Genomic DNA, 16,233 nt, shown 5'->3' with positions numbered 1-16,233 from the left:
TTCGTGACGGGCTTTGGGTGTTGTTACGTGCTTCGCCGCTTTTTCTGGGACAATTTCCCCTTTGTAGGCATTGCGCAACGGTCTCTAGAACGCGTAGAACCGCCAGGCTTTTCTAAAGGTTGACTTTTTCTAACCCTAACGTGACGCTCGCTCCGAAGATAGACGCTGACTTGGTCCCGGCCATCTACTCATACGCACTTATTCAGGACATCTACTCATACGCAACAACACAGATCTCAGGTGACAGCTATATACAGATGTGAGATCAACTTCTCATACCTAGCAAGGAGGTGTGTCTTACGCACCAGTTTGCGGTACTGCAGTGCATAAAAAAAAGAAAAAAATAATTGACAGTGCACGTATAATACCGTATCGCGACGACCAGGCCTTCTTTTGGGCAACAGCAGGAAACGTAAAGTGCGCGGGACACGCCAGCACTTTTTCAATGGGATTGTTCATGGGGTTACGCCGAATCATACTGTGCAAACAAAATATCTCCAAATTCCAGTGATTCGCATTCACCTGACTCAGTTACTGCGAACAGCATGTCATTACCCCCTATCCCGACTCCCCAGTATGTTATATCGTGGTCGTTGTTATTCTTTAAGTGATTATTAGACTTTCAGTGCTCTAGCAGAGAAAGCTCACAAAGTTTGGAGATGTGCTTTAGTTGTGTAGTTGCACAGCTGTAAACTTAATCCTTAAAGTTTGTTTCCTGATCGGCAAACTTTCAGATTTTTGTAGTACGTCCATAAAGATATTGTACATTCGGCAGTCACCATAATTTCAGTACTTATCAGCAAAAGAACTTGTTGTACACAGTTTGGTGTTAACCCAATGAGGCCGTGGCCAGTCTAACGTAAGGACTTATTTGGCTCGATGTTTTCTTTTTTTTCTTTCCTATCACCCACTCTTCACGGCCAGCCGATCTCGATGATAACGTGCGCGGAGACGGTTCAATACGGTTCAATAATAACGGTTCAATACTCAGATCGTTGCGTGAGTGGCAAACTTTATTCACGCATATACATATACAGTTTTCTTTGCAGAAGTTCTAAGACGATACTGCGGAACGACGATACAGCGGAACGACTTTCAGAGACGGGATGAACTTTCCAGGAATTCAATACAATTCTGTTTCATTCTCCTCATTGAGGAATGCTTCGAGGAATGAAAGCGACTTTCTGTTGCTTGACCATGTCCGGTGGGTATATCAGCCCCTTAACAATTAGACGAGCGCAGATACTCTCTGTTAGCTCTGCCCAAAATTCCGTAAGCAGGAAATCGTACTTACGCTGTTAAGGTAAATAAATACCTGGGATACTATGAAGGAAGGCCCGAGTTTTGCAAAGTTGGGGATCTCCGCGAGCTCTGGCGACACTCTCAGATAAATGAGCTAATAGTATCAAGACACAAAACTCAACTCTTAATACGTCTCCAGTTTCATTGGCTTATCCTGATTCATTCTTAGGTTATCATCACTTGGGCATTACTATAGTGCCTAGAATATACGAGCATATTGTAGGCACTATAGCATTACCTCATGGGCAGCTGAGAACGGAGAAGTCACGTGGACAAGCTGTGCGCGCCTTCTGTCATTTATTTATTGTTTCACCCAGTGCATTACCTGTCCAAGTAACTTGTAGGGAAAAAAAATGGCACCATTTAACGTATTCAATAGAAAAGAAAGGGTTGGCGTGAGATTGCACCCCGTCTGCACTGTTGGCATTCGATCGACGGTGGATAGACAGATTACGTCCGAAAGAGGAGACACGCCCATCTTGAGCCCCAGAAAGACGTGGAAAGCGGCTTGCGTGTATATATGGGCGGGACAGTCCCAGTATTGCGATATAGTCTTGATAACAATAAGCAGCGCCGGCATGTAACACCGCCCAGCCTTCTGTGTTTGAAACGAGGAAGCGGCGTGCGTAGGATTTACTCGTGTTGGCATGCCCGACTTTATCTCGACATTTTATCGTTTGCTGCTATCGCGTGCTGCGCGCCATCTTTGTTCACTCACTGCCGTCGAGCAAGCAATGCAGGCGAGCGAGAAATTCGGGGCATCCTGCGTTACACCCCTGAGCACAATGAAACGGAATTACCACGGTTAACGGAATGTTCACGATTAGGTTTACTGTGTCACTTTCCGCCCGGCGAATTTTCGGCGTACTTTTTCAGCCTCTTTCCAACCATCAGAATGGAAACGAAGAACGAAACTTCGGTGAGAGTCCGAGAACTGACCGGAAATAGCGGCATAATGCATAACACGCAGCGTATAGCCGCTGGTGTACTCGAAAGGGTTGATGGAATAGGGGGAAAATTGAGATCACGAAGGAAGGAGGCCAGTGGGGGGAGGTATAGGGTTGCCGTGATGACGGCCTAATTGCCGTCGCCACCACATTGCCGTCGGAACGGCGTCGCTCGCGTGCATGTGAGCGCGCTTTTTCCGGCAAAAGGCGACTGCGCAACCGCGCCACGCCTGGGCGGTTTCTTCCCGCACGTGGCGAGAGGGAAAAGGGAGCGGAGGCCACATCGACGACGGAACGGGAAGGAGGGGAAGAAGGAGAAGAAAAAAACGGGACGCGAGCAGGGGGAAGGGTCCTCGCGGGAGCCCCGCGCGTCTGTGCGCTCGCGTTGCGTTCCGACATATTAATTCGCTAAAGGCGCGCATTACGGCGTCGGCGGAGGCTCATTTCGGAAGGAGGTCCGCTTAATTAACGAGTTCGCGCGGTCCGCGAACACGCCGTCGCAGCGGCAGCCGCCGGGGGATGATGACGACGGCTGCAGCCGCGGGGCCTGGCTTTGAGTGTCTCGTGCCCTCCTTCTCCCCCTACTCTTCGCTTTCTCTCTCTCCCTCGCTCTCTCCCCCGACTATATTTACTCGTTCACTGTTCCTAACTTCTGCCTATGCGCAACGAACGTGGCGCATGTACTTGCATTATAGTTCACACTCATCCGACTTTTCGGCCGATATCTTGTAACATCGTTATAATGTTCAACGTCCCGAGGCAGTTCGCGGGATATAAGTGACGCCATAGTGAGTGGGGGGGGGGGGGGGGGGGAGATTGTTCTGTATCAGTTTTAACCACCTGGGGGTTCTTGAACGGGCACCGGAAGCACTGCACACGAGCCTCTTTGCCTCTATCGGAATTCGGCCACCCCAACCGAGAACCGAACCCGCGACATAGGGCTCAGCAGTACGCCATGTTTCTGACATTGCGATTCACAGAGCTCCGTGCACACGTGTGCTACAGGGTATGCGTGCCTGTGTGCCTTGTCTCTCGCGTTGACGCTCTGATATAGCACGAAGAGTGGCATTGCGCAACAATCCGGAAGTTGTGGTGGGTTCTGTATGCTTCACGAAATGATGTTTATCGAGCATAAAGTTGAACGACGCTGGCGGCAGGAATGAGGAGACGAGGAGAGAGAGAGAAATTATACAAAAGAAGGGGAAGCAAAAGCAGCCCCTCTATAAAGCTGATTATCAAGGCGTACGTGTAAGAATATCCTCTGTAATTAATACAGTGGGAAAACGAGCCAGCCTTATTACCACTAATATTGCTCTAACTTCCCACTTTGAGTGAAAATTCACCGTTCTTTTTTTTTTCAAGCGAGTGAAGTGGAAATATAGTTAAACTGCAATGTGTTTCCGAAAAATAGCGGGGCAAAGCAAGTTCTTTCGCCTTGAAATGATCGCATAATTAAATTCTCAATTTGTTTTTGTTTTTTGCCCCAGTGACAGCTTTCTCCTTCAGGCACTCTGAAGTCATTCGTGACTTGCCCTTGTACCACCCATAGCTCTGTACAATCAATCGCTCGGTGCAATCCCTAATTTTTTCCAACAGTAAAAGGCAAATAAAGTCACTAGAGTGAAAGAAACTGCCGGCTCGATTCGGCTATGGCTGTATCCAACCGTGCCGGCTTTATTCTGCTGGATATAAAGCATAAGTCTAGATGATGACATATGAATAGATTTGAATAAAGCAGCGCTACTATATGCTGGCTTTACGACGCGATGATTTTTTAAGAGAATTTCTTCCTTATTTACTTCGCTCGGGTTTGACATATCTGAGATCCGGCTATCTTGTAACCTCTTCCAGAAAAAAAACGGTCGGTTAGGTCACTTTTAGATGTCCTATGAACATGAACATTGTACTAAACGATACGTCTCCAGGCCGAGAACACGTAGCAATAGTCAAGAATTAAGGATATAATCAAAAAGGAGTAAAATTGGCCGTAAACACTCGTAGAGTGTGTGATATTTTACTACTAGCACCACCTACAGCATATGCGCTAACTTACAAGCGCGTGCGCGATATCCCGGATGTTCACGTACGCGCCACGCTTTCGCCGTACGCGTCGAGTTTGCGTGCTTTTGAAGGCAAGTTCTTGTTTGCTACTTCAAACTGGTGTGGCATGTCTGAAATTTGGCTATATTGTCGCCACTTCCAGAAAGAAAAAAATAAGAACGTGTCAGCCAAGTATTGACGCTCAAGAAGGCGATGTCGACATAGTTGCGCGTGAAATACGGTACGAATAAGATACGAAATGGGTGAATAATGAACATGAAAAAGGGACGCAATAGAGAGATATAATCGACGTTTTCTCATCGAATCACTTGAACCACCATGTACGGTGACCTTGTCTTATTTGGTGTCGACACTTTGTAGACCCTTTCTTTTTCTTTTCTTGGGGAAACTCAGCGTAGCCGGGACATATACGAACACGGTTCTATCAAAATACAAGAAGTTGAAACAGGGACAAGGTCTCTCTTGCCTAGCTTTATTTCTTGAACCCTTGTTTGGAGCTGGAGATAGCGCTATCAGTACCGGCGTTGCTACCCTCGTCTACGTCTCGCGCTATCCCTGCTGTACATTCAACGCTAGTACGTTTTCATTGTGCTGAATCTATCCTTTTTCTCTTTCGCACTTTGTTTAACCGATCTCTTTCCTCTATTCCCTCTCACAGGTGAAGATCTGGTTCCAGAACAGGCGCATGAAGTGGCGCAACTCCAAGGAGCGCGAGCTGCTCTCCAGCGGAGGCTCCCGGGAGCAGACCCTGCCGACGAAGAGCAACCCGAACCCGGACCTGAGCGACGTGTCCTCCTCCACGGCGGCCGCGGGCTCCACCAACGGTCACGGCGCTCACCCCCACCAGCCGGTGACGGCCGCCGCTAGCCTCGCCGAACACCTCATGAGGGCCTCGCGGGACGAAGACGACGACCGGCGCTCCGTGGACGTGGACAGCGACGAAGACGTCGAGATCAAGGTCCTCTGAGCGGGGGACACGTGACGCGAGCGGTTGTCCCCCTGCGTTGTCGCCGCTGTGCCGGCGCACATACCGAACTGAAATATGAGCCGTGTACAGTGACTTGTTATGAACTGCCTTGCAATCTTCCTTCGTGACATTGAACGGTGGCAAGGCCCTCCCTGGCTCGGAAGCACAGCCAGCGCCGTCGAGAGAAAGGTGTCGAGATGCCCTCCCACAAAACCTTGTTGCACACTGGACACGTACGGGAGAAAAAGGCGACTCGTGTACCGTCGCAAGTCAAGAGACCTCTCATCAGAAACGCGGGTTCCTCTGTGACGTGTGACTCAAAGCCGGACTCGGAAATGGCACAGCGTCACTCCGTGCGATATAGATGCCCTTTGGTGTAGAAAGAACTGTCTGAACCGGTGCCGACAGAGACGCTAGCCCCGTATCTGGAAGGACTCCTTAGGAAGAGCCGATTCCTGTAGGTCTTACCACGCACTTTAGCTGGGCAGCCTGAATTCTCAATACACGTGTGCAGTGGCTAACATCGGTGCAACTTCAACTGGTCTAGAGGCCGCTACTTGAGCGCTGCTTTGAAGGCTGCCAGATCTACCTGAACTAAGTAATCAACAGCGATTTAATTAAACCTGAACCATGAGTGTGTCGCCAGACTATGAACAAAACCGAGAAATAACGTGCGTAAAATTACTTTTGCTCGGTTTTATGAACGAGTCATTAGTTTGTGCGCAAGGTTTATCCACTGTACAGTCGGCGGCCATCGCGCGAGTAAAGACTTAGCTAGTTCAGTAATGTTTGGTGCAGTTAGCATTCGGTGCACAGCAGATGATTCTTGCAATCTACATGAAATTGGTTAAGGGTTGGCCACATAACCGCGTTATCCGTGGAAGAATTTTGAAGATCTCCCGAGTAATGTGCTCTGGGTACGTGGCGCCTACAACGTCTGTGCGGTCGTCAGGAAGAGTATAGCGTTCATCAAATGATTTGACATGGAGGCGGCTTGACGGTATTTATGTATACAAAAGAGCTTATGTTTAGCTTTGGCTTTACTGCACGAAAGAGCAGCCAACAGCAAACAAACTATTGATGAGCTGCGTCTGGTTGCGTGCGTCAGACACTCGATGCCAAACTTGGTGACCTCCAGTGGCGTATCGATGCACCCCCCCCCCTCCCAACGTTGCCAACGTTGCCAGAAGTATACAATCCGTGAGGCCGTTCAACATGCCGCAATTTGGCGGTAGTGAAAATAGCACCCCATCCTTGCCGGCTGCGTCTTCAGCCGCTTTGACGAGTGATGTGGGTTCTTATATTTCTCGTGCCACCTAAAATGCTGAATATCACCTTTAAGCTAAACTTCCAGTCGTTACCAAGGCATTTGGAAAATATAGAGCGGATATCACAGTGCAAGAAGTGTTTTTACCTAGTCCATATTTTACTAAAGCTCGTTTACTTCATCTGAGCACACTGAAAGCAGGGAAGTCAATGCGTTTTCATTACATTTTTTTTCGCTTTTTGATTCTTTCGTGTAGCCCAGAACTTGAAGAGAACCTAAGAAAACTGGAATATTAAAGTCATGCTAATCCTTCCAAACGCAATATTCCAGACGAACATTGCATTTTCTAGTGGCAATGACGCTATGCGTTAACGGCATCGGGAAGCCGGTAAAAACATCCCCCATTTCTTTCTTTCTTTCATAAGAAACTCGAAATTCCTCTCGAGCTTCACCAGATCAAAACTGCTTAAAGGATGCCCACACTCCACTACGCTATCGTTGCGAAGTACTACTGCAAGTTTAACCACGAGTACGCGGAGTTTGCTTGGTCACTTCGACCATTGTGCGGTGAGGTCGGTTAACCAGAGGCTCAAAAAGAAGACGAAGAAGAGAGCATGCCAATGTGACGCAGAAAAAAAACTCTTTGACTTAAAGGACGGTCAAGAAAGAAACGTGATCCCAGTGACAAATGTGAGGTGCTTCTGTAAGCCATGTTCCTCTCTTGTTGAGAGATTGCATCTGCACGACTTGTACAATAAACCCGTGAAGTTTGTATGATTGTCATTTCTTCCTATTGCTGCCGTGCTGTTTGCATGCGAACTTTGCTCTGTGTACGACAGGACAACACAACCTTGTCGGAAGACAAAAAAGACTATGCCTACGCTGTCACGTATATCTGAAAAATCCGTCAATATTCCTATGCATTTTAGTAGAGCTAACAAAGAAGGAAACGCATTGCCATCTGTAATGAACTTTTTCGATCCAGAACCTTTTTTTTTTCCATTTAGCGAATTGAGATGCTAGAGACACTGAGAACGACAACGTTCGCGCTCAGAGGAAAAAGTGAAGGCTGAATACGTTAATACCGATACATGGAGTTCTGCACTAGATGTCCTTGTCACGTCTCATCAATTACAGTGTTTACTCAACAGTCATGTGGTCCTTCAGCATAGAAATCATCAGTTTATTTCTAATAAAATTGGCGTCTGAGTAAAAACTAACATACCTCCAAACCTCTTCTTCCAATGAAATACACAGTACCCACATGCATATTTCCATAATGTCATAGGAGATTGCTTGGCACGTATGTTATGGCTCATACGTCATTTTTCATAGCGGAGTGGCATCAAAAGTTAAAGAAGTCCTCATGACGTGTGTTTCACACGACTAAAATAGCTATTGATTACGTGTGGTCGTGCGGTGGTATATCTGCATTGTATGAACACTTAGCGCTACTTCGCACAATTTTGCAATAGTTCCACTCTGTACTTAGTATATAATGGTTCTTAGTTCAATTCTTAATCCTTTAGAGACCTTCAAACAGCCATAAGTTTTTGCAACGTTATTCTTAATGCCCTCTCATGCGTATAGGCGGTCATGAAGTAGAAGTTCAAAACTTCTCAGTCCAAGACAGCGGTAAGGGCATCCGGTATTTTGAAACTTCGAACTGACGTATTGCAAGCGCGAAAGCACCGCATTAAGGTTGCTCTCGCTTTCTTTTTTTTTTCGCTTAAAGTCAACTTTGTAGCAGAGGAGAAGGCCATTGGTTGGTGCTGCGGCCTCACATCATCATTTAGAAGTTAACCATTATTGGAAACAAAACGGATAAATGTCCATGTTCACGTTAAGCAAGCTTTTAAACGCTAATCAACTCACTGAAGCCTCTGCGGGTTAACTTGTTTTTAGCACTTCAGCTTGCGTCAAGACAGAATTTATTATTTATGTGCCAGGCAATTTAGAACATACGCATTGTCAGAAACAAAAACGAAAGTGCGAATCTGAAAGAAAAGAACACTTTAAGTAAGTGCACCGACAAGAGCTGAAAGGGCGCGACATAAAGACCGGACAATTGAGAGTCAACGTGTCATTTCATATTCCACAAACTCCTGAGCTCCGTCCACGTCTGACCGAGCCTAAATCCTCTAGGGTAAGAAAAAGATGTTTAAAAGCAGCGACACTTGAAGCCACGTCACGTTCCCAGGAACAGGGAAGATCTCGGTGCACTAGGTGAAAACAAATGCGGCAAAGGGGGAAGATTTTCAAAGATACCGACACTACCGCGGGTTGAGAAGGCGGAAGATAAAATCTTGCCGACAGCTTAAGAAAAAAAGATAGAAGAAAGAAGAGGAAGAACTTTGGAAGGGAGCAGAACGCGAGGACGTTGGGGAGCGACAAATGGAGAGGTAAGAATATTCTCTTCTGAGGAACCCAATGCAAGGAGGGCACAAGAAGAAAAAAAAAAAGGAAATGGCGCGAACGCAGCGACAGTCGAGAGAAAGGAAAGAAACAGGAGATAAACAATCATGATCCTGACCGTAGTGAGTGCAGAGAGAAACGACGGGGGGGGGGGGGGGGGGGGACGAGAAACAAAAGAATAAGCAGCAAATGGACGTTACTCCCACAAGAACGGCGACGACACCTCAGATTAAAGGCAAAGGCGAGGAAAGCATAAGGAGAGATGAAGACAGAGAGAGAGAGATACGCATAAGGAGAAGCCCCTTTCTCCCCCAGCACAGGTTGGGGAGAAGAGAGGGGAGGCGTTAATACGAAGACGAGGTCAGAACGCGGGGCTGTTGAGAGCTGTCACCGACAGCAGCAGCAGCAGTAGCACGTCTGCCCCATCCCCTTCTTTCTTTTCTTTTCACTTCGCCGCGCTACTCTGATCTTGAGGCTTTCTTCTTTCTTTCTCGTGTCTTTCTTTCTTGTTTCTCTCTCTTTCCAGTATCCCTTCCTTCGACCCCTGTTTCCTCCCTGTCGCCCTTTTCTCCCTTCAGCGGTGAGGCGCTGGCGCGAGGCGCATACGTGCGCGCGCGTCGACGTCGACCGAGCATAGCGCAAACAAGCCGCGCGTCTTCCCTGCGGCATCACGTTCCGCAATTTTTTTTTTCATTCCCGTTTCTTCATTTTTCCGCTACCAGAGACGCGAGACCTGTGACGATGAGAAAAAAAAGAAGTGAGAAGCATATCGTGGTTCGATGGGTCAGAAGGAACAAAAAGCGCGGCCTCGGGGAGTGCAGAAAAGAACGGATGGAAAAGAAAAAAAAATGCACACACGCAACATCGAAGCCGGAGCGATCGGGGAGACATCTACAAAGATTCGGGAAACGAAGTAATGCGGAGAAGACATAAGGCGCGATCGACGGCGGCAGAAAGAAGAGAAACGCTTGAGACTTCGGAGAGGGCGCAACCGGAGCGAATAGGAAACAAATCCAACGACCGGAGCCGCGACTGAGGAGAAAAGCGAGGTCGCGGGGAGGGCGAGAACAAGACGCGCGAGGCGATCTCCGAGGCATAACGGGAAGAAGAGGATGACAACGAAAGGCGGCGGCACCGGGAGGCGCGTCCTCGAAAAGGGGAAGCTTCGGCGTGGCGTGCCGCTGCGGTGGTGCGGGCCGGTTAGCGCTTCTTTCCTACGGGGGGAGAACAAAGGCCCGGCGGCACCATCGATGCGCGAGTGCGTTTGCGTCTTATTTGTGGCGGCCGCGAAAGTGCGTTCCGCCCGGTCGCGCGCATTCCGAGCGTCATCACATATTGCGCTCACTGTCGCGTTCTTTTTTTTTCCCCTTTCGCGCAACCTTCTCCTGGACTTCTATAAGCGGCGGAGCTGATTTTCTCGCTTCTGCATCCATTCCGCTTCGCACCTTTTGATGGCGCTTTTTCTTCCCGTGCTCCAATTGATTTCGTTTTTTTCTTTTTCCTCATAGAAGTGCCATGCTGCCGCGAGCATCTCTAGCTGTCTACGAGAAAAGAAACGAGAAAAAAAAATAAAGATGATAGTTTGCGAGGAAGTATAGAAGGGAAGTCTGCGAGATGTGCGGGAAGGAAGGAGGGGGGCGGGGGTTCCGCAGCAGTCAAAGAGAAACGGGAACACCACGTGAGGCTAACTGACATAAATGCGCTGAAAGGAAGTGCACGAGGTTCAATAAGGCTCTAAGTGAATCTAGCAGCGGTAGATAAGGGAACACCCATGCGCTGAAGTTGGCGTGAACGTAGTGAAAAGAAATATCACTTGTGCAGCAAGGGTTGGGGTGGAGAAGCACGCGCGCATGATTACCGGCCTAAACGTGCTTGAGCGGTCTGAAAACATAAAGGATTTCACCTACAACTGTCGGAAATATCAAACCGTAGAAAGATCCGCTTGGAAAAAGCGAAGGCAATGCAATGCTTGTACTGGCCTCTGATCCCTATACGCGTTTCCTTAAAATCCTTATTGTTTTTGATGTATTAATGGATTGCTTAATTATTCCATCCATGCTTTCTTTTTCTGCTACCCTTATAATGTACTATGCAGATTCAGTGCAATTATTTCTGCACGTTGCCTTTTAAAAGCTTGAAAAAGGGGGTACCAGCGAAACCCAAGGGACGCGCATACAAGGAGAAGGCGCTAGACACGGAAGGACGCTGGACTTTCAACTGTAGTTCATCATGCACCAACTGGCCCAATAGCTTGCGCTAATGCTTTTAAAAGTGACATTGCGTTTCGCCTCACTGCGCGTGTTTTCCCCGACAGAGTCCCAAATGTAAGGAAAGCCATTCTGAACCCAACAAGGCTCATAAGAAACCCAACAAAAGGTAGCCGGAAATTTAACAGAGGCCATCCATTCAATTGACGTACAACAAAGGCTTGTACACCAAACAAACGGGTAAAGCGAAAAGTGCCCTCTGGCAGCAGTGGGTTGCCAACCCTGCACCAAAAGCGCCCAGAGGCAGCTGACTGCCCGATGCAGCTTTCGAACCAGGCCGCCGAGTCTCGCGGGGTGCTTAGTGACTCAGCACCTGCAGTTTAGTGCACCTGCTCCCGCTGCCACTGCGTCCCATGCAGAGACGTGGAAAAACACGCCAGTTATTATATGCACCTCAACTTCATCTTTAATATAGTAGAACGGCGGAAGCGACAAATAATAAAACTACTTACGTGTACACTTGTCAGTGCACCTTTCGTTGGATGACCAGCGTGCTACAGGTCGGTTCGTGTATAGTTCAGTCCGTCAGCGCGAAGTGCAATGCAAGTGCTAGATGCTCTCAATTCAGTACTTGCAACTCTTGAGTAAGCATCATGGCTCACCCGCATCATTATATTCGCACTGAAGTCAGAACGGCTGGGGTTTAGCTTAAAATTATACTGCCACGTACTGCAACGTACTGCTGACGCCCACCGGATCATTGGTCTTCGCTGGTACCTTCAACGTGCATCGCCTGCTATGAACGTATCGACGGAGCACTTGCTTTGACTAGACTGATTTCCAAGCACTTTGCTGCGTGCACAGACAGTGTTCCCTCTATCCCGCTTTCCTCTTTCTGTTCCCCCTTTCCCTTCCCCCCGTGTAGGGTAGCGAACTGGACGCTCGTCTGGTTGACCTCCCTGCCTTTCCTCTCCTTGCTCTCTCTCTCTCTCTCTCTCTCTCTCTCTCTCTCTCTCTCTCTCTCTCTCTCTCGATCAGCTTTTTCTATTACTGCAAATGCGCCATTACCTTGGCACACTGGCATGTGTATGAGCGCATGTATGCATGCACGTACTCTGCAATTACATGCAAGGCAAGTACTTTGCAACAACCACGTTTCTTGCTCCCTTCAGAAAGAATGCGAGGACACAGCTGAGCGAGCAAGCGTGGAGCAGATAATACGACTGGCACCCCGTGTCTGTCTGCAACCTTCTTAATGAAGACGCCGATAAAGCCGCTCGGACAGCTCTTGAAGACATACAGGTAGAGGCCATACCACTTTCACGGTCCGACGCAGCCAGCAGACTTCAAGTGCTTGCACGGGAGATCACGCTCTCTCTATGGTGCACACCAAGCAGCCAGACCAACCGCAGCAATCATCAACACGACCTGCCCTCATTGATGCATCTCTGTATGCCAACTGGACTCCGCCGAAGTGAAGCCACCCTGCTTTATCGCTTATGGCTAGGGGTGGCCTTCACGAAATCCTACTTGTTTCGCATTGGAATGGCCGGCAAATCTCTCTGCAATGCCTGTCTTTGCGAGGAGACGCTGGAACACATTCTGTGCGACTGTCCTGAATATAATGTTCAGAGACAGTCCATGGCGGCCGTTCTAGCGCACCTGGACAATAGACCATTGTCAGTTGCAACCATTTTCACATATCGCCGACAGAAGACATCGCAGCTGAAGGCGACGAAGGGACTACTTCGGTTTATGAAGGATACGGGCTTGGACAAGCGGCTGTGACGGTGATGTCGCGTACCGCGCAAGAGGCACGGACTGTAACTGACGATGGGTTTGCTGTGTTATGTGCTCTCTCTCTCCTCCCTTCTTTCATCCCCCCATCCCGCTCTCATGTGTAGGGTAGCAAACCGGTTAGGCTAAACTGGTTAACCTCCCTGCCTTCCTTCTCCACTTTTTCCTTCCTTCCTTCCTTTAAGTTGTGGGTTACCCGGTGTATATAAGGTAAGACTTCCAGCCTCACCGTTCTCTGCGCTTGCTCAGCCCTTCTCCTGTGTTCATGCCAAGCCGTACAGAAAATGTGCTACCGGAGTCGTGTATGTGTTTCCGCTGTCTTGCGGTAAGACTTATGTCGGCCAGACTGGGCGACGCGAAAATGAGCGTGCGCGGGAACATGAGCTGTCACTGAAAGGTAAAGACGAAACACATTTGCCTAACCACTGCAATTCACATCCGTGTGAGCCACGACTGGACAAGATACAGATTCTTGGAAGAAGCAGGGACACTACGGCACGTGAATTGTTAGAAGCGTTTCATGTTAAAGAGCGCGGTTCGTCTTCTATTAGCGACAAATCAGTTTTACTCTTGCATGCAGAAAGAAGGCTTTTTGATGGCCGGCTGTGATTAGGGTGTTGCGCAATCGAAGCTGTTTTGTACGTTGCGCATTAGCCTGTGTGGAAAGACACAGACAAGAGATGCTATTTACATGCTATTTACACTGGAGCCAGGCTGACACTCGCTCGTGCCAAGGGCACCGACCAACTTCTTCGTCGTTCTCGCGGCGGCTCGTCTCTTGAGCATCGCCCAATCATATTGTAATAATATATTGCATGTTGTACAATACAGAATAAACAGTCTAAAGTTGGCGCTCCCCTTGTTCCCTTCCATCCTTCCTTGTTTACACCAGAGATCATATTTATGGATCTACTCAGCAGTACATACATACATACATACATACATACATACATACATACATACATACATACATACATACATACATACATACATACATACATACATACATACATACATACATACATACATACATACATACATACATACATACATACATACATACATACATACATACATACATACATACATACATACATACATACATACATACATACATACATACATACATACATACATACATACATACATACATACATACATACATACATACATACATACATACATACATACCGCATGCTTAAAGGCCAACTTCAAGTAAATCTAGGAAAAAAGTAAGAAGCCTTGTTTAACATAGCGTATACACACAAGAGCCTTCGGGCAAATTTTGACGTTTCGAATAAGAGCGGGGGCGCCGCGAAAATGCTGCTACTACTGCTCGCCGGGAGTGACGCATGACCTAGAAGGCGCGGCTACTCGGAATGGAATCCCAGAATAGGCGGCACATGCGGCTTCACGCGGGAGCGCTGAAAAATCTCGGAGGTGGCGTGCTGGGACCAACTTCATAGCAACAACCACCAGGCGCATGCGTCTTCTGCTGAGATGCTGCTTAAAAGGCTGGTAAGAAAGAGCCTACACAATTACCAGGTCTGCGGATTTGCCAAGATTGCTTCAGTGGTATATACTACTCATTTACAACAAATTTAGGCGAAGTAAAATTTTCTTGCAGTTGGCCTTTAGATATCCGACGAATCGAGTGGTAGAAAAGATGTTCATGTAAATGTTGTACGCAAAGTAATGTTGATAACTAATAAAGGTATAAGAACAACAAGAAACAAAAAGTGACAAGCTCAATTATTGTCATCTGAACTTAACAACTAAAAAAGAACACAGAAAAAATAATTCTGGTTCACAATGACGACAAGAAAAAAACTAGCACCGGTGGCACTGCGTCTCACACGGAATATTAAGTACTAGTGCATCACATCTCTTCCTTGTAATTCATCGCGAGGTCCCAAAGTACGCTCGTTCTTTTTGTTGCTGTTGTTATCATCAACCAACCGAACAACGCGCCAACTAGACAACAAAAGGACTTCATGTTTGTAAGGCGAATAGGGGAACAAAACATAATACAAGTTATATGAAAAATTATATAATTTTTTATATGAAGTTGCAAGCAAAATATTAAAAAATTCAGCCACCATAGGGATCGTGGTTCTCGACATTGATCGCCTGCCTTTTCCATGTTGCTTCGAAAATTTGCCAGGGAATGTGGCTCTGGTATAAAGTTACGGTATAACCTTCGCAGCTTAGGTGAAAGCATATTACAGCAGCACGTCAACGGCAATCATATATAAGCGTAAGGTTTCTGAAGCAGGCGCCTTGTCGGCTATGCCTATAGTACGTAACGTGCCGTGAAGAAAAAAATATATAGATAGATATATACATGGAAACCCTTGAGCTCGGGCGCGCGGCCCGCCTTCTATGCCTTCAATGCTCGAGTCAAGCGCACCTGACACGAAACTGGGATGGGAGTGAGGCGGAGACGGTAGTCACTCAGTGCCTGAAAAAAATAAAGGAAGGCGGAATAGAGAATAACAAGCGAAAAAGAAAGGAAATCTAGACGGTGTACCAAAATGGAGGGCTTTTAAATCAAACGCCTCGCTTCACGCAGACGGTATGGTCGTCCGGGGCGCGTCACAAAAAGCGGCTTCGCTTCAGGGCACTCAAGGTGCGGGGAGGTGTTTGCGACCGTAGGCAATAATACGGGCAGCCTTTTGAAAAGTGAAGGGAGTAGAGAAGCTGGTATGTTTTTCGCCTTTTCTCAATCTTTTGTAGATTACATATTTTTTTGAAAATTCCTTCTTATTCCTGTCGCTTGAGAATCGTCGCGAGCTCCTCGAGCCTGTTTCCTGGTGCTCTATAACCAACGTTCCCGTCAACAAATACTCCTCCGCGTCGTTATTCGTTTTTTTTTTCTTTTCTTTTTCTTTGTCTACCTCCCTCCCGAAAGGTGTTTTCGCGTCTGTTTCGAAGAATTGACGCCTCTCGCGTTCCCATCGAGGGAGTCATGACAGACGGGTGAATCAAAATGTCTTCAATATTGAAATATCGCATTAAATGATGTCGCAAGAGTGGATCTCTTCCGTATCAGTGCTCGCTGTCTCTTCTCTCCTGCGATCGAAAAAGAAAGAACGCCAGCAAAACTTGGTCAATCATTCGTTTGTGCCAGATTGGCTAGGTTGAGTAAGTATTTGTCTAGTTTCTCCGTTCCACCATTGGGCGCTCAGAGAAGGCGCTCCAAAGCTAGGGTGCATCATGGTTCTAAGTGTGCTAGCCGCCGTCATGACGTGGGCTTTCGAGCTATGAGCG

At 47.6% G+C, this 16,233-nt stretch overlaps 1 protein-coding gene across 1 annotated transcript in view; it reads left to right on the top strand.

Moving 5' to 3' along the window:
• Positions 1-7,290, top strand: part of LOC139052437 (uncharacterized) — an 87,716-nt gene extending 80,426 nt beyond the window's left edge. Inside the window, exon 5 of the mRNA XM_070529536.1 lies at positions 4,969-7,290. Within this exon, the coding sequence (XP_070385637.1) occupies positions 4,969-5,277 (309 nt within the window). The 3' untranslated portion in view covers positions 5,278-7,290. The remainder of the gene's footprint in view (positions 1-4,968) is intronic.
• Positions 7,291-16,233: the final 8,943 nt, after the last annotated feature.

The sequence above is a fragment of the Dermacentor albipictus genome, unplaced genomic scaffold (assembly GCF_038994185.2).
Source record: "Dermacentor albipictus isolate Rhodes 1998 colony unplaced genomic scaffold, USDA_Dalb.pri_finalv2 scaffold_23, whole genome shotgun sequence".
Classification (NCBI taxonomy): Eukaryota; Metazoa; Arthropoda; class Arachnida; order Ixodida; family Ixodidae; genus Dermacentor; species Dermacentor albipictus.
Note: the sequence above shows the minus strand (reverse complement) of the source record. Positions and strands in the feature narration are given on the sequence as shown.